Here is a 24,294-nt window from a genome sequence, read left to right as displayed (position 1 = left end):
ATCCCAATTTAAAAAAAACAAAACATGGGTGCGTGTGTGTGCGATGAAAGAAAACGGAAAACATTTTAGTTTAAAAGGCCATATGACTCATAACATCAGGTTGTCACTTTAAGTGCGTGGACTCCGCTCCGTAACTCACTGCTCCTGTTTGTTTGCCTCTTCCGCCACGCAGGTCAAGGAAAATTCCTCTACTAACGAACACAAAATGATAGTGATAAAATATTTGCGGCTCGCTTCAATTCATCTGCTCTACTTGTTTTTTGATTGACAGCTTTAATTGCGATTACCTTCCTCCGCGCCTGTGCCCGGAGCGCTGGTCTTTGGCGTTTCATTGACCACAAAAACCCGACAGACGGTATTCCAACACAAAAGAAAGCTGAAATCTGCAACAACAACAATAAAAAAAATACAAATGATTAAAGACTCATATATTTCCTCGTTGAAGTATCTGAGAAAAAAGTCGGGGCAGAGAAAGAGGAGAAATGCGAACAAAAATGCAAAGATTGCAAAACTTTTTATGAAAACTTTAGATTCAAACCCGATACTGCAGGAAAAAAAAAAAAAAACAAGTTGGAAGGTATTCTCACAGAACAAAGTAAAAAAAAAAAGATCATTCTTCTTTTTAAAGAGTGTTTTATTTTTCAAATGATGATGGTACAGACGACATGAAAGCACAGGGAGGAAATTTCAATCATCCAACATGTGGATAATGCCTGGTGAAGGGAGGAGGGGGGGGCAAGCAAGAGTACCAAATGGAGTAAAATATCGTATCAAAAGTTTCATTCATTTTGTTCATATATATATTTATATAGGACTAATAATTCTCTTTAACAATGAAAAGCAAGGAATGCCCCTTTTTTTTTTTTCTTTTCCATTTATCTTTAGCTTTCCTTGTGTAGAGCCGACTTTATAACTCATTCGAAAACAGGAAGAAATCTTTAAAAAAAACAACAACAAAAAAAAAAACTTAAAGAAAAGCTGGATGTTTTTTTTTTTTTGAGGGGGTGAGAGGTGAGGCGAAGGGTGGGGGGGCACGTCCTGAAATCCTGTCCAATGTGGCGTTGAAGTCAGATTTGTGGCGCAGCTGAGCGTGTCCACCAGGGGTTCGGGTCTCTCCAGCGACGGCTGGCCTCAGCGGGAGAAAGTCTTCCCACTAGACAAATTCAAAACATAAATCATAATAATAACATCAGGTGAGCCAAACAGCAGCTACGACTTTTTCTCTTTAGTACTTTTCCTCTGACATTTTCTCGACGGGGTTGGAAGGATTTTATTAAGCTAACACATCCTTGATTGAGTCAGGACATAGCAAGAAGTGGAGTCTTACCTTCTGACGCAGACAGACTTGAAAACTGTCCCTAAAAATAAAACTATTCTCTACAGAAGCTGCAATGAAACCAGTTTGTTGTTCAGTAGCTTGTCACTAAAAGTTGCGGAAACGCTTTCCCTTCCCCCCCGCCCTAAAAACTCTCATCAAAGGAAACAATTAAAACTGATAGTGATAGGGATTTCTCGGTATGCTTTAATTCTCTGCGAGCTTCCAATTAAATCAGGGACTGGCGGTTTCATTTTCACGGAATTCATGTGAAGTGTTTGTCGAGCCTTCAAAGAAGTTTATTGTTGCTGTAATCCCGGCGGACTCTGAAGCAAAACGTGGCAACAAAGACGAAAGAAAAACACGGCGATCGTGCTTTATGAATAAACATCAAAACCTCCCTGTAGATCTCACCCGAAAGCGAATAAAAATAAAAAAACTGTTGAAAAAGATTCCTAAAGCTTGAGTCGTAACGCCGAAAACAACATATTTCAAATCAGGGATTCACGTCGTCTTTCCCTTATCTCGTTCTTCTCTGCGCGCCGGTGAACGTGAATGAAAGCTACTCACGAAATGGTCTTCATCTCCTTCTTCTCGGCGTCGGGTCGAGCGCGATTCAGCACCTTGAGGAAGTCCGACGTCTTGGCTCTCATCCGTGTGTGAATGTAGGCCTAGAAGAAGAAGAAGAAGAAAGCAAAAAGTATGAAGATCTAGATTAGCCGTCGCGGGATTCTAAGATAACAGGACGCTTTTAGCTCGTTTCTATTGACGATGATGAATTTTTATTGTCACGCAACAAATACTGTATTAATGCTCCCTGAGCGGCGCATACTGTGAAGATGGAACGAGAGATTGGACGTTTTAAGAGCGTACCAACCCACGGCGGTCAATAAATCTACCTTTGTTGACTCACTGCTTGAGGTAAGGGCACTTAACAGCTTCCGTTATCTGGTTGTGATCAGGATGTTTCCATAGAAGCTTTCAATGACATTCTTTAACAAAAACAAGCTGGGATTACAACGGTTAAGCATTAATCAAACCAAATACCTGTTCTGAACAGGGCTGTAATTTACACTTCCAGCTGAGCTTTTTATTTGACGGAAAGGTTTTGTGAGCAGCTTGTCATCTACTGCGAACCCTGATTCCAGTTAGGAATGCAAACCCAGACTCCGGTATTTATTTAATTTGCTAAAAATAGTGCAGGTCTGTGAGATTTATGAGCGGAGTCACCTTGGAGCACTTTATGTGGTAGTGCAGGTAGTCCCTGAAGGTGTGGATGAGGTTGATGGTGTTGTCTCTGGCATTGGCATTGGTGTGACGAGGAAACAGGACTGCAGGGACGCAAGCAACAAAACACACTCAGAAAACAAATATTGATAAGAGCTGAAACGATTATGGTCAAGTACAGACTATCCAGACTTTAAAAAAAAGGTAATTTGCTGAAAAGACAACATATTCATAGCAGTGTCTAAGCTGAAACTTTATAGAAATGAATAAACATGTTCTGTTTGTTTTACCTAAAACTCCTCAACTGGCAGAGTGTTTGCTTCACCTGGTTCAAATTCATCATGTTGTTGCGTTTTAGCTAATAAAATGTTTGTTTTCTCATTTAAAAAATAAGTTGATTTGCATCTTTTAATGCATTTCTAATATTGTAAAAGGATGAAGTAGTTAAAGGAAGAAAATTGTAGAACATGCCAAAAAATTTTTTTATCCGATTAATAGATTAATCGTCAGAATAATTGATTATTGGAGTCCTAGTACGGACCGAAGGTGATGTATCCGATGTTGTCCCCGACGGCAGCGTCTGTGTCCTTGAGCTCCAGAGGCGGCTCCCTGTGGCTGAAGAGCACCTGGGGGGCCGTGTGGCTGGCTCTCCGGCCCTCTTTGAACTCCTGCACGCAGAAACACATGTTGCTATGGATACCGAGGAAATTTTATGTCGCGTTGCAACGTCGAAAGGCTCAAAAACCGGTTCGATTAAGCCTTGGCTGAGAGATATCAGCCAAGTATCTTTCAAAGATTCGTTGTGAATGTTGATGCTGTGGGCAGAATGATCTCCAGTAGCAGTCAGTCTTGCAACAAAACTGCAGAGGCCTCTGACTGAAGACTGTGGTAGTGTGTCATGACACGCAAACAGCTCAATATGCAGCCAGTAGAGACTGTATTTAAAAGCAACATGTCCTGGATGACAACATTAGTTGCTAGCCAGACCTGCTAATGTGCTTCGTTTTCTATTCTTTGGTTATGTCTGAAACTGAAACGGCCTACTTAAAGGTTTGGGTTTGCAGCCAACTGTTTATGAATATAGGGCCTGGTTTTTAATCATTTTAGAGAAAGGTCATGTTTGCAACCTGCTGCCTCGCTCACCTGCATGAAGACTTTCCCGATGATGACGTCATCGTCGTCTTTGAACACGGTGCTGAACACGACCGTCACTCTGTCTTTCTTGGCCTCCAGGTACCTGGAGGGTCCGAACACATTTAGTTTGATCTAGAAGTGGAAACGTGTCTATTTGAGCAGGGACCTGCAGCTCTGAATCAGCTTGCAGAGAGACACGTCAGCTGAATAAAAAAAAAGGAACCCATCTATTTGGAGCAAACCTCTTCCTGTCTGACCTCATCGGACAAACAAAACCAAAATACTTGACGCTCGTACATGGACTCGTCGTCTCTGTAGTGGACCACGGCCCTCTTCTCGCCCTCTTTGCCTTCTTCCTGGAACTTGAAGTACTTCTCGAACACCGAAGCGAAGCAGTTCCTCTTCAGCATCCCCGCCTGGTGAACGACCTCGTCTTTATTGGGCGGCAGGGCCTCGAGGTCGTAGAGCAGGGACACGTTGTAGCCTTGAAGGAAGGCGCACAAAACCAACAAACAGCGGGATCTCAAAACCTCTCATCTCACAGATTTGGAACGGAAGCGTGTGAACGAAACATGAACAACATTCGACACGGCAAATTTAAAAAAAATAAAAGGGATTTAAGCAACTCTGAGAACTTACCAGCCTCTGGTGAAACCAGGAAGTTCTCATACACCCTCTTGAGTAACTGTAAATAAATAAAGGAATGTTTTGTTGTTTTTTTTGAAGAAGAAGAATCTCAAAAACAAAAAGATACAAAAGGAGCAAAAAAAAAAAAACAGTCTGGAGTCAATACAAAAAGTCATTTGTGTGTTTTTTCAAGTGTTTGTTCATTGGGATGATTACAGCTCACGGCCAATAAAACTTCCTTAGGAATACTGTATGTATGCATGCTAGTGAAAAATTTAGTGGAAGGAAAAAAATTGAGAGTCGCCTTGAGGATGCATCTGTATCAATAACTGCAATGGGTGAAGGTGGAACTTAACCGATACAGACTTAAGTTTTATCGCAATACTGTAAGGTACTATTGTGAAAACAATAAAAGTGATGATAAAAAACTAATTATTACTTCCTGTTTGGTAACCGTGTGGCTGCGACTGTGTGTCACAGCAATTACAGCCCCGCGACAAAACATTCCCACTCGTAACACGCTTCTGATCGAAATCATTAAACTTTAAATCGGAACTGCATTCAATCCTATTTTTATATTTATTGACGCTTTCTTTGAACAAAATTCCGACTATGGAGAATTTCGGGGGTTTTTTTACTGGAATTTATGACGACAATAAATCAAAATCACCACCACAAGAAAAGTGTAGCGATAAATGATAAACAACACCACCTCTGCTTAATCATTTGAACGTTGTTATTAAGGTTGGAGCCGAACAGCAGCCACGCTGTGATTTTCACAACGCCCAGCACTTCCCTGATTTTCAGCAGCTTGTCGGAGCCGAGTTGAATAGCAACAGTAGAGAATGAGCGCCTGAACGCACCGTCAGTACTATAAAGGAGTCAAACTGGGGCTGGAGAGGAATGAACATCTCTGGGGGTGGTAAAGGAAGGGAGCAGGAGGGAGGGAGCTCCTCTCTAATGAGAGCCTGTCTGTTTGGTATGAGCTGATGTGAACAGAACAATTACACACATCAGACTGAGGTATGGCAGCAACGCAGCTTTAAAAACTACATTTGCACGTTCCTCTTGTCTTTTCAACTCGCCGCTAATTTACGAAAGAGGAACCTTTCATATCAAAAGCAGGAAAGAATGTGAGAAAGCCAAAAGGCCTCTTCCTCAATCGTGTCCAAGCAAATTCTCAGTATGAGAGCATCTTGAATGTTAAACGTCCCGCTAAGAGGGGGCGAGAAAGGGGGTGGGGGTTCTAAAAAAGCAGCCTCGCTGTGAGCGCACGCTGTCTGCAGCTCACAGTCAGCACTTCCTCGCCTGGGGGCGAGTCACCCGAGCTCACTTCCTGTTTCTGCCTGGAACCACAGCAGCTGCTTTCTTCCTTACATGGCAAACAGAGTTGTTGTAACTGAAGGTGCGATCAGAGCGGTGGATGTCGGATCCGCTTCCTAAATCTTCCCGGTCTGCGGCCGCCGCTCCGACCAAGGAGGCTTTGGGTCTGAGCTTCCCGCTGCTAACACACCTGTGCTGAACTAGATTTACTGCCTGCTGATATGCTATCAGTGCAAACAGCAGAACACAATGTCAACACTCGTTGCAGTTTGGTGGTTGGTTTTCAGGCCAGAGGAACAACAAGTAGCACTTTTAGAGACATTTAAGCGCAAGCTGAAAACAAGACCCCATCCGCTTTTGGCACCTTAAAGCCGACTTTTAGACACTTGTGAGAGTGAGAAGCTTCGCAAAGATGTTCACCCAGACTGCCGTTTGATGGCTGATTATTGGGGTTTACCTCGTCAGCGCCGTGCTCCTGCAGCTCCTTGTAGAACTTCAGGGAGATGCTGACCATCACTTTGGTCTTGTCCCCGTTGGGGTTGGAGATGTGGTACAAGACGCCATCGAAATCTGGAGCAGCGGGAGAGGGGAAAACGTTCATGTTCTGCTATTTAATGTCAACTTTGACAGTTACTGGCAGAGTTCCACAAATATTAATCAGTCAGATTTTTCTTCCTCTCTAAAACTGAAAGCTTTCAGAGCCCTAAAAGGCTTTAAAACGTGAATAAGGTTGGAGGTTTCTCACCAGCAAACGTCACATCGACGGCCTCGGGTTTGGTTCTGTCGGGACAAAACGCTGACTGTTAGCACACGAAAATGTACATATAAAGCAGAAAACGTGAAATTATGGAGCCGCATTGGTGTATTAAATGAAAAATAAGCCAAATAAAAAATCTATAAGAGGAGCAGCCGAAGAGTTGCCGTCTCATCTCTGAGTATACAGAGTTGGGCTACTGTGAGTTTCGGTACATTACGTTCAATTCTTAAAAGTGATTTTACACAGAGGTTATCTGACTTCAACACCTTTTTAAAGGAAAAAGCAGCACTAAATAACAGCTACTGATGATGCAATTTGACTAAAAAGTGAACAGTTGTGAAATATGCACTTTCCTATGACAATATAGTCAATAATTTACAATTTAAGCTCAAGTATGGGAAATTTGGACATATCCACATGACACAGTATAAAACCTTTTAACATCCTGCAGAAACCCCACCGTGTTATTTACTGTTAGTCATCTTACTGGTGCAACCTCTCTTTGCTTCCCTTGAATCTATAATTACCAAATTGGGTTAGAAGTAAAGGATTACAATATGATAAAAAAGGGACATTTCCCCTTAACTGGCAAGTCAAAGACTGAAAATTCAGATTTTTTTTCTTCACCTATCCATCAAATGAATCAAAAACTAGATAACTAGTTCCACCTGTATTGATCCAAGCATGTACATTTATCTCGTTTTTTTATTTATTGTTTCTTTATTCTATGTTGGAATCAAAAGAACGCAATTAAATATTTATTTTATTTTATTATTCAATCCAGATAGTTGAGCCAGCTCCATGAAGGTGGATGCTGCAGGGACCTGCTGATGTATTTAGCTGCTGCGGAGTGACTTGACTCGGCTTGACTACAGGAATGCGGAAGTTGGGAAGAGGAGCGCTGGTTCACTGACATGTAGCCACATAATGGATGCGTAGAGTCCTGTAAAAGCTCTTAATAAGGCCGTTTATGTTGCGTTAACACACAGTTTTGTGCTCAACACGCTGCTAACGAACAACACTGGGGCGACTTAAGTGTTAGGTTGACAGAGTTTAGCCAAACACAGTTGCGGGGGTACATGTAACCCCTCTTTTGAGTTGTTTCAAAAAGCCAAACATAAACAGAAATTTTCTGCTTTGGTTTCTGTATTTATTACATATTAGTGAAATTACCCCCAAACTTTTATTTGTTCATTTTTTGTGTGCTTTCTTCCTTGTTGTAATGTCTGGTCGGTGGGTTAATCTGATCAGGATTGCCATTTTTGACATAACACGGCCAGTGCAGACACACCCCAGCTTCGGGCACAGAAGCCCCGGCGGAGCAGCCAGCTAGACAGTTTACGCTTTTTCAGCACATTTATAGACATTTAGAGCTTAAACATGCAATTTTGTGAGCTTTTATCGGCGGTAGCTTCTTGTTTTTGTTTGTTTGTTTTTTAAGCTGCGGTCCTCTTCAGGGAAACGCTGAAGGGGGGAAGCTAGCTGCCATTAGCAGTTTTTCTCACCCGTTGGATGCGCCGTCGAACTTCAACGTCAGCGTCTCTTCTATGATGCGGTTATTAATTTCTAAGAGGATCATCGCAGCGGATGCCGGTGCTATTTGGTAGGATTAAACAGCTTTGTGTTAAATATTAGGTGAAAACGTTTTCCTCCCTTGACAGACCAGACCGCTTCCGTCGAAGCTCCCTCCGCCTGTAGCTTCCGCGTACTTCACACGCAGGACCCCGGCTGATTTGGGTGGCTTCAAATGTTGCCTGTCTTTAATTCGCCAATTCAATTCAGTCCAAAAATATTGGATTTATCCTGTATAAATTTTCAATTCGGTTTATTTATATAATATTTATATAATTAATAGCATTCACTTTTACAGCAGGCCTTCATACTGAACATGTATGTAGCGACAGAGAGGAGGAAAAACCCTGCTCCAACATGTTTACGACATGAAAATGTCGTAAACATTTTCTAGAAGGTAATTTTTTTCTATATATTTGTCTGATTTTCTTTATTTGAAATGCTGTGGCTATTTCTTACACTGCAGCTTACACTGTGCCTGCATATGTGGCATTAAATAAAGGCAGATGTTAATAACACAATTACAATATAATCAAAAAGCTAATGTAATTCTTAAAGAAATCTGTTTAATTTGAGCAAGAAAATATCTTATGTACTACCCAGAGACATTAAACAGATATATTTTTCAAGCATTTATTTGTCAGGCTGATTGCAGCAGTCAGGATAAGCTCCAGAAAAAAAATTTAAATATTCATCATTGTTTGTGCTACATAGGATTAGTAAAATCCCTCAAAACTCAACGTAAAAGTTGTAACCGTGACAGAAATGAATTATCCCAGGGACTTCTGCTTTCAGGCACGGAGAGAGAAAATGAAAGCTTCTGTCAGTGAAGCAAATAGTCAGTCTTTGATCTTTGATTGGACATGTGCCATGGGGCCCTTGATTTAAAGGGCCCTTTGTGAAGGAGAAAATAAATAAATAAATAAATAAATAAATAAATAAATAAATAAATAAATAAATAATAAAAGTGCTAAATACTCATTCAATCAGATTTAATTAAACAATCGCAATGTTGGGCTCAGTTTTAGAGTAGTTACTGTATGTTTGGTGTTTATCTTTGACAACTAATTATGTGTCAGCTTGTGATGAAATAAAGCAGACTGTCTTGATTGTGCCAAATACCAAACATGGGATGAAGACCAAATTAACCCCTGGCACAGATTCAGTTGTTGTTTACCTGAACTAGACTCTGTTATTCCCAGTCAACAAAAAGTCAAATCAGAAGACCGCCCATTAGCAGCCAAACAAAGGAGGTGCAAATGCTGAAAAAAAGCGGCTATATGAATTATTATTATTATTTCAGTTTTTTTTAGAAATGTCGGTGACGAGATAAGAATAGTCGAGCTGGAGATACAAAAGAGATGTTTTGGTGCCATTAGTCAGTCAGACGGATTAATATTACCACTGAAACGGAGCAAAAGAAGAAGATTAAACACGATATCAAGGAAATATCTTACTGTTTGGGTATTAATATTTATTTATTTTATGCTGTTAGCCTTCTTCCTATTGTCTTGTATGATATAATATTACTTTCCTACTTTTTATTTTGACTCTTCCATTTATTTAATCACCCAAACTTGTTTGGGAGTTAAATTTGCGATGCCTTTCTTGATTACCAGCCATTTGTTTGCACTCATTAAAACCTTCGTTATCGTCCAGCCTGGACTGGATTTACTAAATTCTGAGAAATTACGGGATTTGTAATTGCAAAGCTCGACAAAAGCTCCACCTTTATTTAGGAAAATACAACTATTGAAGATTTTCTACATTTTCTCTTGCAGTTTGATCAAGCTTAGTGGTAATCTGCATTCTGCTGCCACTCGCAGTCCTATTTGTACTAGAATGTGCTGCCAAAAAAGGCCTCTGTTATTACACTTGCTGATGGAAAAATATGTGTGAAAAAAGATCAAACACTAATTGAGAATATATTTACCTCTATATGGACTTTATAAAATATCAAGTCAGAAAGCCAGAGCACATTTGAATATTGCCTTTTTTTCCCCATCAGTATCAATCATTGTTTTTTGGGGGCTGTTTTGTTTTGTTTTTTGTTTTGGGTCTTGTCCAATGATTCACATTCTTCGTCCTTCCGCTTTTGTTTCGCCAAGTCGAAGCATTTTCCTTTTTAAAGGCTCATCTCAGGTGTTTTCATTTTATTGCCAGGGAAGCTGGTCAAACGAAAACAAGACGCATCAGAGTTGCTTTGTTTTGAGATTTCAGATAAGACTACAGGTAAGTAAAAAATATATGTATTCTTTTTCCCCCCAAAATTAAACCAAAGTAGGTTGGGAATTTTATTTATTTACAGATACTTGGTCTTCAAGAGGCTGAAATGTATTTTTTAGGTAACAAAGTTTAACTTTTTTGACGTTCAACCTCTCTAACATGTTTGATTCTTCCAGATAAGAAAATAAAGGTAGTAAATGATTGCTTTTAATGGACCATTGGAGACAATATTAGTAGCTATTAGTGGCAACAGTAAAATAATTTAAAAGCTAAAACAGTGGTGAGTATTTTAATTGACAATTCATTAAATCCAGCCTGAAATTCAAGCTTTAGAGATTTAAATATACATGAAAATTCAAGATTTTTTTTCTAAATGTCTAAAATATGTCATTTTAAATAAATACAGTTTATTAGCTACCAAATTAATGTAATACATATATAATTATACATAGAAAAGTATTAAGTTTCTTTAAAAATACGAAACACCTATATAATTTAAAACCATTTTAATTTGATTTATTTTCTCTTTGAGTCGCTGCAGGTCATACAGCGAAAAGAATAAATTAAAGTGTTTTTTTCTTTTCCATGTTTAACAGGAAATTAAAGATCAAACAAAGTCCTGGAGGAAAAACTTTATATTTTGTCTCATACTTCATTCAAAACTGTATTCGTTATTTACAGTATTTTTTTTTTAAACACAGATTTCTACCGTTTAAAAATGTTTTCATCTACTGACAAGATATATTTTCTTACCATAAAAAATTATATTTATCCTAGTATAAGAATTCTGCAAGTGCTTGAACTAATTTCTCAGAACTGAAACAGCAGTAAACAGACAAAGCTGGATTGTTTAATACTTTATTAGTCATAGTAATAACTTGTTTCTCTGGAAAAAATAACAAAACAAAACTCCTAGTCCACACAGAAGAACTAATCCCGTTCTTCTTGTATACAAAATAATTAAAAGATTAGATTGGCACCATGTGAGTGCCTAATAATGAAAAAGTTATTACTCTTTTGGATGTACCAATGCAGTATTTTCGCAGAAGAGTCGGCTTGGGGACAGATGTGCATTAAGCGCATACCTGTGTAATCCTACCTGCTGTTGTTTTCATCTTCTGTCTTTCTATTTATCAAAGCGCTTCTAGTTTCTCTTTAACAGAAGCATGTTCTAAAATCTGGCTTTTCTCAAAGCTTAAAGAGGGCATTCATTTAAAAATGTATATATGTTTAATCGTACGATGTTTGTTTAGTTGATTCCAGTAAAGGCAAACTGTGGGACGTCTGTCCTAACACACACACACACACGCACACACACACACACACACACACACACACACATACGCACACACGCACACGCACACACACACACACACACACACACACACAAGTCTGTTTACTCGTGTCTCATGAGGATTTCAGCTGCTTCTTTTTTTCCTCCAGCAACTATTTTAGATTAGATAACAAGCTGTTCGGTGTCTGTTTCGGCTTGTAAAAAGAAGGAGAAGAAGAAAAAGAAGAAACCTTTTAGCGGAACAAACAAAACGCCAGATATTAAAGCTTCCTGACTTAGAACCGAAACCATATGTGCAGGTGTGCTAACAGACCATTTGAACGAATGAGGAAATAAACAAAAAAACAACTCAACAGAAACCCTACCCCCCTTGTTTTTAAGAGGAAAGAAATCTACGTGTGAATTTCTCAGGTGTCAACAATGAGTCAGCTGTTGAAGCGATTAGATTTACATCAGTCGGTAAAACCTACATGAATGCTGCTAATTGTTGATCTTATTTCTCAATCTAGCATGTTTTTGGCCTGCAGAAGAAAACTGGAGCATCTGCAGTTCTCATAGCAACCAGGGAGAAAACCCTGTGCAGACACGAACCATCCAGTTACTGTACATGGCAGCAACAGGACTGACTGTTGTGTGCACAAGGAGAGCCTGAAACCTCCAGATGAAAACGAGAGAAAAGCTAATGGCGAGGAGAACTGAGAGCTCTCAGAGTAACTGAACTGACCCTAGAAAATCTCATGATAGTTGGAGGAATTATTCAGCATCTGCTTGGAACAGTGAGACATCCTGGAAAACCAAAACTTGTAGAATGTAGTTAGCCATCTACAATTTGTGTACCATGAATTTAAAGGATTTGTCTTTAAAAATGACTAAATGAAAGCATTTATTTCAAGACTTAAACTGTTTTTGTTAAGCTTTTTGCTTTATTTTTTGCCTTCTTTGCATTACAAAGAACAGCAAAACAGGAAGCTAAAAATAAACTTGCTTAAATAAAATTGCAAAATGAAAATGCACAATTCAGGTTTGAAGGGATACACTGGTTTTCACACGAATGAAACCCTGAACTTGACCGGAATGTCTTCTACTTTCAGTTGTACGTCTGCCAGAAGAACATGGGGGCGGCGTTTGATGAAGCGGCACCCTGCAAAGCCATCTAGAAGCTTGCCAAGATGAGTATCTGCTGGGCAAACGTCTTCCTCTGAAGCAAATCAAACAAGAATTCTGGGCACCAGTCGAGTTTTTCTGGAGAAGTCGCTTGAGTTTCCCCTGGAAGGCGAACGTCCAGTTTTGCTGACTTTCCAGCGCGAGTTAATCAGAACGTGTGACAGATGCCAGCCTGTCAGTACAACAAACGGCTCTGGTTTTTCCTGTTGAATGGGATCCTAAACAGATCTGGAATTCAGTGTGTTTTGGATATATTCACATTAAACACTTCTGTATATGTATGATGATGATGATGAAGGGAAACAAATAAATGGTGTGGTTTTAGAAGACCTATCCAGAATAAATGTCAGATTCTTTCAAACTCTCCCAAGGTCTTAAAAACCCCACAAGTATTTTACTCTGTTTGTTGTCTGACGGTGTCCCGCTGACCCCGTGTGCGCTTCTAGAAGGTCATTTTTGTTGTGCGGTTTCGAGAACTGACGGTCTGACTGGACATCCTCCAGCTTCCCTGCTGTCCGACCGTGACATCTGCCGCTCTTCCACCGAGCGCCGCGCCAAGAGCACCGAATTGATTTGTTGTTGAGATTTCTTATGTTGTTGTTATTTATTAGTCACCAACACCTGTTCAGCTGGTGGGCGCAATAAGAGACACCTCTGACTTAAAAAAACGAGTAAACTAAAAACTGGGATTTCTCGTTGGGGGATCTTCGTGCCTGAGGGCATTTACAATTGTAAACGCCTGCATGTTGTTGGTAAATAAGAAAGATGAGTCAAAGATGGAGTGAAAATTAAATGTGTGTGTTTTTGATTCTTTAGAAGAGCAATATAGTAGTAGGAGGCGGGGAAGGAAGGGTTCTGTCAGCGAGACAGTCTGCCACCTGTCATTACTGACTACTTTACAAGCTTCTCTTCATGCTCTCTGATGTTTGTCTCAACATGGAGCTGCCCGCTTTCCCACTAAAACAACAGAAATACCAGCGAACCTGTCTGCTTCAGAAAAACATAGAGTCAGCAGATTGTTGCTTAAAACCAGTCCTTTACCCAATCAAGGAGGAGAACATTTTACAAACCGGTTTCCAAAAAGTGGAAAGTAGGTTTTGTGAAACACCTTACAACACGAAGCTGGTTACCCAATGAAATCCTGAAACACACACCCTGCTCTTCTCTGCAGTACGAAACAAGAATCTCAACCAAATAAATGATAAACTATCAATAAGTGTATCCTGATTTTGCATCCGGTGAATCATCAGAAAGCGGAGACGGGCTCAGGGAGGCTTTTTATTTCTACAAAGTACGGGTTGGGGGTTTTTCTCAATAGAAAATGTGACATATTCTACACCAAAACAACATGGAGAAACATGTTGGTTAATGATGTAGGCCTGATTAGAAATACTTATTTATTCTTAACTTAAAACAGATTATCTCAGAGGAACATGTTGTAGTAGTGAAAAAGGGTTGACGCAGTCGTGTTCAGGAACACACGTAAAAAAGGGAAACGGGACATTAGGTCAACCCACAGTAGAAAAAACCAGCATCATTAGAGAAATGACCACACTGGTGTAGAGTCATTTGGATGCTGGGGTTTCCTATCAAGACAGAGGTGAGTTTCTGATACAGTAAATATTCTAAAAAGTTAACAGATCTGGCTAAATTAGTGACATTTGATATAGTTTGAAATCAAACAATTGTCATAGAAATAATATTTTTAAAAAAAGGTTTAAGGAGGAAGCTGAAATTAAGCTGTTTCACTTGATGAGTTTAATGTTTTTTTTGCCTGAATTTGGCAAATTCAGGCAAATACTTTTGATCATAACAAAGAAGCTGAATGTTATTTTCGCATTAAATGCAGGTTAGAGGCAGTGCACCTGCAAAGATCTTCCTGTATGAAACGTCTATGAGAATTGAAGATGGAATTTATTTTCTGGGAGAATTACAATTAGAAATAAGTGTAGATAAGTGACATCCACCTGAACTTCAATAATATTCTGGTGACTTTTATATCGCACAGTTGCTGTAGGAATGTTTCATTTGTGTGCGTGTTTCAAGCAGGAGCATTATTGGTGGTGCACAGCCTCCAACCTCCTTGTTCTTGTTGTTCAGTATTTGCTGATTTTTGAACATAACTCCAAATTATTTACAAAAACTTGCATATAATCAGACTCTTTCAAACATCATGAATAAAATGTATATAAAAAAAAAGAAGATTCAGTTTGGGAAACTGAAATATAAAGACACAATTCTACCCGATACACTATTGACTGGTGTTTGCAAAACAGCCAATCCATGTGTGTCATACATTTTCCTTGTTGCTGATTGGTTTAACCCACAAGAAAGTAAATAAAGAAGAGTAGATGTTAGCTGCAGCGTGAAGACAGCTTCCACTCTGTGTATTAGTGCATATTAAGGTATATATGAATTATTAAAATGGATGGTTATAATGGTTTTAGAGGGGGTCTCAAGTATTTATCAATTCCAGCAATGCATGGGTGGCTGTGGTTTCTGATCCCCACCAACACCGGGGATCTATTGCATTTGATTCTGATGAAATTATTTCCACCAAGAGGATATTATGTCATTTTAATAAATTTAAAGAACCTGTTTTCAAAATCCCATGCCGTCCTTTTAACATTTCCTTTAAAATGTTGAAGCTCTGAAACCAAGTTGAAGAACTTCCTCAAATCGTTTTCTTCAGTTTCAATGAAAGATTTCACTCTGTTTCTTTCCCATAGCCATGTCCCTCACCTACATCTTCACCGACAACTACTTTGACCAAAATGAAACTGAGCCGTTCGACGTGAATCTAAACACAATATCATGTAATCCAAAGCCTCTGGATCCTACGGCAGGGGCGATCTCGTCTCTGATCCTCGTGGCCAACTTTTTACTGGCGATCCCGGGTAACTTGCTGGTAGGATTGGTGATCAGCTCCAGCAGACAGGTTTTGACTTCATCAGATGTCTACTTGTTCCACCTGACCGTAGCAGACGGACTCATGGCCCTGACGCTCCCATTTTTTGCAGTGGCGCTGGTTTGGGGGTGGCTCTTTGGCGACTTCATGTGCAAGTTCCTCAACCTGGTCATGGAAGCAAACTTCTACACCAGCATAATCTTCCTGGCTTGCATCAGCGTCGATCGGTACCATGTGATTGTTCACGCCAGTGAAACCCACGGGACTAAACACAGGAAGTGCAGCAGGATCCTGTGTGTGGCCGTCTGGGCCCTCGGTTGGGGCCTCGCTTTGCCTGCCCTTTTCAACGACGCCTTCAAGCTTGACGAGGACTCCGAGATGTTCATTTGCGCGGAACGCTTCGACATTGGCAGCGGCACCAGTTGGAGGATCGCCACTCGTGGGTTTCGCCACATTTTCGGCTTCCTGATCCCGCTGACCGTCATGATGGCCTGCTACGGCGTCACCGTCGCCAGGCTGTTGAACACTCGCGGTTTCAAGAAGCACCGGGCCATGCGAGTGATCATAGCCGTGGTGATCGCGTTCCTGCTGTGCTGGACGCCGTACCATATAACCATGATGATCGACATGCTGGTCAGAACCAACCTGATCCGGTTCGACTGCAGCTTCAGGAGGTCGGTGACCTTAGCCCTGGACATAACCAACACCCTGGCTCTTCTGCACAGCTCCATAAATCCGTTCCTGTACGCCTTCGTGGGAGAGAAGTTCAGGAAGAAAATGATGTACCTCGTGCAGAAGAAATTCAGGCAGGAGAGGATGTCAGGGTCAAAGGTCAGCCGGTCAACCTCTCAGACCTCGGAGGGAACTGGAACATTTCTCTGAGGTCTTAAACTTAAATTTGTATTGCATGGCTACATGGAGACGTGGCTTAACGTTGTCTTTGTGTCTGATTTGAGATGATAAAAACTGGCAACAGTGTCCAAATCTGTCACAAAAATAAGATAAGATAAATTAGATCCACTTTAGGACGTATCATTGTCTTGTTTTATTTATTTGGAAATAAAAGACAATAGATATTTCAATTATTTTCAAAGGTCGGACTTCGTGTACTCCTCTTGGATATTATGACACATTGTTGCTGTCATGTTACCGTTGGTTACCTCATTTCATTGACACAATGTTAACACATTATAGGAGACATTTAAGAAAATAAAGTACGGTTAAATCCCTTAAAAGTATAATTTTACCATATTTACTATTTTACAGTGTAAAGTTTCAACTTTTATCTTTCTTCTTTGTGAATAAAGACGATGCTGAGTGTGTGCTTCCATATGCAAATACATATATATATATATATATATATATATATATATATATATATATATATATATATATATATATATATATATATATATATATATATATATATATATATATATATATATATATATATAATTTTTTTTGCTTGGTTTGATTGTAACCAATAAATCTATTTACAACTTGTTAAATGGATGCAGTCTTGTCCACTCAACTTCCCACTAATAGCAAAAAATACTGTGTGGTTTATCTCCCTCTTGTGGCGATGAACCACATGGAAACAGAATAAGCTACCATGTCCGTCTGTTTTAATTACAGAGCATTTGTGTAATAAAAATACGTTTATTACTCTAAGGTAAATTTTTCAGTGAAGCTGGAAGTCATAGTTATTAAAGTAAACAGAAATAAATGAATCAAAATGAGCTTCATTTGTGAAGTCTGTGAACAAACTAAGGATTTTGGCATTTAAAATATTATTAATATGTCTACTTTTATATACATGTATAAAAGTAGACATATTGAATGTATATATGTAATATACCTTCAAATTCTAGTTGTATAATGATATAAAAAGGGAAAATAGACTGATATGATGAAATGCATTAGTGTGTCATACAGCTGCATTATTATTATTATTATTATTATTATTATTATTATTATTATTATTATTATTATTATTATTATTATTATTGTTATTAGTAGTAGTAGTAGTAGTAGTAGTAGTAGTAGTAGTAGTAGTAGTAGTAGTAGTAGTAGTAGTAGTTGCAATAGCAGTGACTTACCAGAAGAGGGCGCACACAACCTTTTGAAGGAGAAAGATAAGTTTAAAAACGAAATCAAGAAAAGTATCGTAAAGATGCTCTTATAATTGTAAATTTTAAGCATATTGCTTGAGACGTATAACAAAAGCATTAGCCAGTTAAAATCATTCTTTGTGTGTCATTTTTGTGTCAGCTGCACAGGAAACAACCCACCAAATAAACATGTTAGATTATGAGACTAATAAACATCTTTGTTGTTGGGGAGAACTCCAGTTCCCAGAAACCCAAGCGGTTTTGAAGCTTTGCAAGTGATCCACGCGAGGTAACGTTACATTTATTTGTTGCATTTTTTAAGCCCCTCTCCCCCTTTTATGTCACTGAAATGCACGTTTTTAACAGGTAGCTAACCATTTTCTGGCTTGCTGAGGTTAATTTACCTTAAACGCCGTCAGCACAAATTTTAACAATTTGTGCTGACGGAGTTCAGATTCGTGCTTCGCCTTTTTGACAGTAATGCTAACTTTTTAGCTGCAGCTTTCCAAATATGTCGTTAAACATATGACTGAAAAGCTTATGTCTCTTTTTAATATCAGGGTTAGAGACTTTAGCAGCTAGCTCGCACTAGTACCGCGTGTAACGTGTTCGTGACGTGTTTGTTGTAAAATCACCTCCAGTCTTCTGTTGCACCGTTGTCTTTGTTATAATAACATCTGGAAATAATGCAGAAGGGCACATAAGTAAGGTCCTCATGGTAAACACGTTAAAATGGTTTTATAGCACTTCTTTTACTACCTCAGAACCGAAGTGGCTGTAGAACATTCTGGGCCTCGCAAAAGTATTCATACCCCCGAAAAGGTGGGTAGAATACTCAAATAAGAGCAGCGCCACTTTTTACTAATGTAAAAAACTATCCAAGAAATTACTCAACTAAGAGTTAATTGGTAAAATGATAGGAACACGTTTCATTTTGTGCGAATTCTGACGTTTCAAAGACTACAATAAACATATTATTAAACATAAATAACCTTATTGTATAGCAAATTTAGGGTAGCATGTTTATGTTTCTCTTATTATTGCATAACAGTATTTCTGTTGCCTTAAAACTACTTGTAAAGATACAAATTTGGCAAAAAAAAAAACTTAAGTAAATATAACTAATTACTACCCAATTCTGCATAAGTTAAAAACAAAAACATTTGATCACTTATTTATGATGTGTCTTATTACAACTTTAAGCAAGAAACCATCTGCAAGCATGATGCTGCCACTACCATGTTTCACTTTTAATATGTGTAATGTAGTTTATTTTCCTGATTGTTTTTTTTGGTTTTTTTTGCATAAACGTAACACCACAACATATTTGCGGTTTAAACGGATCTGTTCACTCAGAGGGCAGTGATTTGTTGACTGCAGTGGTTTGTTTATTTGTCATTTTTCATACGGTTTGGATGGATTTGTTTAACTGAGCTTCCTGATTTGCATGTGTAGAATACGGTACGTTACCATGTCGGTCTCTGAGGTGGAGAACATCACAAGGTTTTCTCATTGGCCATCATTTCATAATCTTTACGTCCGATTTGAGCCGCTTTCAGACCAAATGTGGAGAGATTTTGTTTAGGAAAACCACATAAAGGATTAAAATATGAGGGTTTTCCTTTTTACTCTCCATTATGTAAGACAAAGTCAGATTGGCTCGACTAACAGAACGCGCTGTTATCGTTTCAGGTCAACAATGCACCGAGCCTCAGCTGCTGGATAACTTTCTGTCGAACCATATTGCACGGTCGGAAGGGGCAAAGGTCAACAGCTTCTCTCTCATGTGGACGACGGCATGCTAGCTGTGTACCTACTATTTCATCATCCTGTAAAATGGTTCATTCCAGGTAGCTCAGCCTGTCTTCACTCACAGAGGACCAAGCGGTGTCGGACAGCGCCGCAGGGTTTCCTCTTTCATTCCAGTTGTGCTTCACATGCTGATCTGAGAGAGCAGCAGAAAGGCAGCGCTCCGTATCCAGGGGCGACCGACATCCAGCAGCCACGATGGCAGCGGACGGAGCGGCGGCGGGGGAAGACGTGGATCTGAAGACGCCGCCGCCGTCGCTGGAAGACGGCGAGGGACGCGGGGACCCGGAGGCGGCCGCGGCGCCGTGTCCCGCCGAGGACGTCGGGAAGCTGAAGTACTCGGTGATATTTCTGTGTTTCTACGGGTTCATGACTTCCATAAGGCCCGGCGAGTCGTTCATCACGCCCAACCTGCTGAGCTTTGAGAAGAACTTCACCAGAGAGCAGGTGAGAGGGGTCCAGACATCGATCATTAACTCAGAGGAAACAACAGCAAAGGTTTTCCAACTGGTCTTGTTACTGTCGCATTTCACCGTTGCAACTGTTATCGGGTTTTTCTCCTCGGATGAATTCATGTGTTCCCACAGGGGAACTGACCCGTCTCACTCGAGGTCATAGTTCGCATTCTTCCCAACTGCGTCATCGGAGGCTGATGAGTGACTTGTAAGGATGTGATTTTGTTTAATGACTTCGAAGGGCCAACAATGAGCTCAGAGTTCAGAAAGGTCGTTAAAACTGTTAAAGTGGACAAACGACTAATTTAATACTTTACACAAGCTTGTTAAAAACAAGGACAGTTGTTTTATTTTTTATTTTCAACCTGCTCCCACGTTTCCTGAAACATCAGATGTTTCTACACAATCCAACAATCTATGAATCAATCAATCCATTTATAGTTTCAAGTTCTATAAAATTATATAACAATAAAAACTATGAAGGTTTATAGTTTTATAGGAACTGAGCTCCTAAAATAAGAGTTTTAAACAGAAGTGTTGAAGGAGCCAGGATTTTCCGTGGTTATTTCCTTCTCTTCTGTGTCAAAAGTTTTAACCCGGCGCCGCTGCTGTCCCCAGGTGACCAATGAGATCACTCCGGTGCTGACGTACTCCTACATGGCGGTGCTGGTGCCGGCCTTCCTGCTGACCGACCTGCTGCGCTACAAGCCGGTGCTGATCATCCAGGGCGTGAGCCACGTGGTGATCTGGGTGCTGATGCTGCTGGGCACCACGCTGCTCCACATGCAGCTGATGGAGTTCTTCTACGGCATCACCATGGCGTGCCGCGTGGCGTACTCCTCCTACATCTTCTCCCTGGTCAGCCCGGCGCTCTACCAGCGCGTGGCCGGCTACTCCCGCTCCTCCGTCCTGCTGGGCGTCTTCGTCAGCTCCGTGCTGGGCCAGCTGTGCCTGTCGCTGGGCAACATCAGCTACCACACGCTGGACGCCATCACCCTGGGCTACGTGAGCTTCGGGCTGGCGCTGGCGTGCTGCCTGCCCTGGCCGAAGCGCTCGCTGTTTTTCAACCGGACGAAGAGACAGGAGGCGGCGCAGAAAGCCGCCCTTTCCGAAACGGGCGAGATGAACCCCACACGGGCGGGCTTGTCCTCGGCGGCGTGCTGGAAGGAGTCCATCTTTGTGCAGATGCTGCTGGAGGTCGGGAACATGGTGAAGAGGCCCAACCTGAGGCTCTGGTCCCTGTGGTGGATCTTCAACTCCACGGGGTATTACCTGGTGCTGTTCTACGTCCACATCCTGTGGAACAAAGTGCTTCCCTCCGCCAACTACAACGGCGCGGTGGAGGCAGCTGCCACCTTGCTGAGTGAGCACTTTACCTGGAATTATCCCGTCTGCTGTTAACGGGAATGTGTCTGATGTACGCTGGACTTTGTCCCACGCAGGTGTAGGTCATTTTAACCTGATATGTAGGTCCTTTGAGATTAGCATATCCTGGCACTTTATGAAAGTTCTCATGCAAGTGTTTAACTTGCAATATTAAAAGTTCATTAAAAGATTTAAATGTCCTTTTTAGAGCGTTCCTTTAGGGAAGACTTGATCATTTGTAGCCGCTGCTGCTGAATAATACTTCTAATGCCAACATGTGGAAAATCAGAGCTTCCTGTTGACTTAACGTCAGGAGAGTTTGTGTATAGAATCTGAACCAGGTGAAGTTAATACTTGAGGAGTTCTGGGTAGAATAGATCTGCAGACAAAAGTTGTTTTTATATGAAAAATGTGCAATTTTGACTAAATCACGGCTCTTTGGCTGTTTTTCTTTCAGGAATCTTCGACTCTGCGTACTTCAGTTAATGATTAATTGATTGCTAAATAAATTGCTGATTATTTCAGTAACAGATTCATCACAATTTGTAGTTGCACAGGTAAAAGGTAGGGCGGGGCAGTAAATCAAGTAATCATTTTTATTTTTTTTAGTGTTTGAAGATTTAAATTGAGGGAAATCTTCGTTTTTCACAAATGCACTCCTGGGGTTTCCATAATTTAGTGATGTCAGCGTGCCCTGGGCGGCCATATTGTTTGACAGGCGCGCTTTATTTACAGCGCGTATTTATTTGGACTTTGAATCCCAGACCAAGTGATAGAAGAAAACAGCCAGACTTTGAAAATATTGTCAGTCATTTGCCTCTTCTGTTTGAGAAAAGAAAGCGAGAGAAGAGCGAGTTTAGTTTGGCGGGAGCGTTTCCCATCGAAGTTAAAGCTTCTGTCTTACAAGACTATTTAGAGTTTTGTAATCCTCATGAAAAAGTGCAGAAAACCCAGAAGAAAGCACATAGAGTCTGATTAACAGATGATAATTAATTACTTATAATTGGATTACTTATTGTTCTCATTCCTCTAGAGCTCTGAATAAAACCAACTGCTTTACTTTCTGTTTTTACTTCTTTCTGCACTTTAAACCGACTGACTGATCACATGGAAACACTTCAGTGTCATAAACCAAAACGTGATGTTGGATAACCAACAACCACACGTCTCTGTTTGTTTGACCTGCACTGATTGATTTCTGCGTACCGTTCTAAAATCATTGGAAAACAACGTGATTAATTCTAAATTTTTTTTATTTTTTTTGCCCTCTCCCTGCAGGCGCAATCACCTCCTTCATGGCGGGCTTCGCTAAAATCCGTTGGAACGTCTGGTCGGAGCTGGTCATCGGCGGTATCACGGCGCTGCAGGCGATCATGCTGCTGGTCATGGGCACCACTGGAAACATCTGGGTCTGTTATTCTTGCTACATCCTCTTCAGAGGATTCTACCAGTTCCTGGTTCCTATCGCCACGTGAGTAACAAATAAATAAAAATAAAAGAAAGAAAGAAAACATGGTATCTACTAAGACGTTGTTGCTGAGGCACGGATTTATTTCTTTTCTTTTATAAACCGATAATGGCTGAAATCGTGCTCTAATTTGCTGTTTGTCGATTTCATTTAAAAGGAAAGAAAAAAAAATACCGTCGTCTGAAGCGGCATTGATGCGGCAATGCAGTTTATGATTTAATATTTGCAGATTGAGAAAGCTGCATCTGGAGTAAAAAGTTTCCCGTTGCCGTTTTCTCACTCACAGTTTCCAGATCGCCTCGTCGCTCACCAGGGAGCTCTGCGCTCTGGTGTTCGGCATCAACACTTTCTTGGGGACGGTCCTGAAGAGCATCATCAACCTGATATTTTCAGACAAGCGAGGCCTGGGATTAGACGTTGGGTCTCAGGTGAGGTCAACTCACTCCAGGAGAAAGAAAATATTTTCCCAGGCTCTCGTCTCGCCGTCCACCACCTTCAGCTCCTTCAGCTTTCGACTTTCTGTTGCAGTTCCGCGTCTACTTCGTCTACTTCACCCTGCTGACGTTGGCGTACGTAATCGGCGCCGCCGTCGTCCTGGTGCGTCGCTGCCGGACCCAGAACCGGGGGCAGCAGGAGGAGGCGTCACCCGACGGGCTGCACACGGAGCTCACGCCTGTTTCCACGACCTCCGAAGCCGAGCCGCTGTCTAACAGCCAAAGTGTCAAAGCCTAAAGGCAACAAACACTGTGGAGAAGCTGCTGAGGTACCGGTCATGTTAGTCGGTGTTTTTTCTGAGCCTTAATCATGCAACTGCCTTGTCTTCTGCAACATGAAGCCTCTTGCACTACATTTATGTTTCGCATCATGAAACAGTCACGGAGCACATCAGGTTTGAAACGTATTACACTTTTTTTTCCTAACACAGCACTCCGATTGTTCTTGTTACAAATACCTGTAGGCAAAATCTGATTGTATTGATTTTTCTGAGTTTTTTTTTCCATTAACAAAGACAATCATCTATCATGATAAAACCACAGAAAACATGACCACAAACTGCTGGATTTTCTGCGGTGTTTAATTTTTATTTGTAAAAAAAAATCTAGTATTAATTTGTGTTTGGTACAAATCGTTGTTGTTTCCTTTTTATTCAATTTTACTAAATTTTTATTCTTAGATTTTTTTTTGGTTTAAGATTTAGTGCCACAGTTTAAGGACCCAGAAAGAAAAACTGCTGCTCTTACTTTGAAATCCATAGGAATGCAGTGTTACCTAATCCTGCTGCAGGTTAAAGGTCAGAGTGAACTTCTAATTCCTACACAGCAGAGGTTGCACTCTGTCATATTCACTTTTCTTTAGCAGGATTCTACTTTTGTTCAGAATGTGTGTAGTTTTTTACTTTGATTGAAGTAATTTGAGAAATGCGGTATGATAGGAAATTGAACGTTTTCATTTTTTACTCATGAATAAAATAGAAGTACACTGTTGCTACACTGTATTTTGCCGTTTTTTGTTTTTCTTTTAAGATTTTCTATCATAAAA

The 24,294-nt window shown here is 40.4% G+C and overlaps 3 protein-coding genes across 5 annotated transcripts; 2 read left to right on the top strand and 1 right to left on the bottom strand.

The window, feature by feature from the left end:
* Positions 1–620: 620 nt before the first annotated feature.
* arpc2 (actin related protein 2/3 complex, subunit 2) lies at positions 621–8,113 on the bottom strand. The gene is made up of 10 exons (XM_044109748.1): positions 7,889–8,113; positions 6,372–6,406; positions 6,084–6,196; positions 4,316–4,361; positions 3,974–4,160; positions 3,686–3,779; positions 3,084–3,210; positions 2,546–2,646; positions 1,886–1,986; positions 621–1,153 (listed from the first exon to the last, which is right to left on the bottom strand). Exons 1-10 carry the CDS (start codon positions 7,960–7,962, stop codon positions 1,132–1,134), a joined length of 900 nt encoding a protein of 299 aa, XP_043965683.1. The 5' UTR covers positions 7,963–8,113; the 3' UTR covers positions 621–1,131.
* A 33-nt stretch (positions 8,114–8,146) lies between these two features.
* On the top strand, positions 8,147–16,863 carry LOC122827146 (C-X-C chemokine receptor type 1-like). 2 transcript variants are annotated; one of them, XM_044109746.1, is made up of 4 exons: positions 8,147–8,352; positions 10,119–10,187; positions 12,567–14,239; positions 15,369–16,863. In XM_044109746.1, exon 4 carries the CDS (start codon positions 15,371–15,373, stop codon positions 16,427–16,429), a length of 1,059 nt encoding a protein of 352 aa, XP_043965681.1. In that variant the 5' UTR covers positions 8,147–8,352; positions 10,119–10,187; positions 12,567–14,239; positions 15,369–15,370; the 3' UTR covers positions 16,430–16,863. The 2 variants fall into 2 exon arrangements, with proteins under 2 accessions (XP_043965681.1, XP_043965682.1); XM_044109747.1 differs by having other exon boundaries at positions 12,567–16,863.
* A 1,023-nt stretch (positions 16,864–17,886) lies between these two features.
* Positions 17,887–24,239, top strand: slc19a1 (solute carrier family 19 member 1). Of its 2 annotated transcripts, XM_044109743.1 has the most exons (7): positions 17,887–17,947; positions 19,351–19,424; positions 19,509–19,914; positions 20,541–21,285; positions 22,566–22,758; positions 23,042–23,183; positions 23,284–24,239. In XM_044109743.1, the coding sequence occupies exons 3-7, from the start codon at positions 19,666–19,668 to the stop codon at positions 23,485–23,487; spliced, it is 1,533 nt and encodes a 510-aa protein (XP_043965678.1). In that variant the 5' UTR covers positions 17,887–17,947; positions 19,351–19,424; positions 19,509–19,665; the 3' UTR covers positions 23,488–24,239. The 2 variants fall into 2 exon arrangements, with proteins under 2 accessions (XP_043965678.1, XP_043965677.1); XM_044109742.1 differs by having other exon boundaries at positions 19,351–19,914.
* The last annotated feature ends 55 nt before the right edge of the window (positions 24,240–24,294 follow it).

The sequence above is a fragment of the Gambusia affinis genome, linkage group LG24 (assembly GCF_019740435.1).
Source record: "Gambusia affinis linkage group LG24, SWU_Gaff_1.0, whole genome shotgun sequence".
NCBI classification, from domain to species: domain Eukaryota; kingdom Metazoa; phylum Chordata; class Actinopteri; order Cyprinodontiformes; family Poeciliidae; genus Gambusia; species Gambusia affinis.
This window is presented reverse-complemented; position numbering and strand designations above follow the sequence as displayed.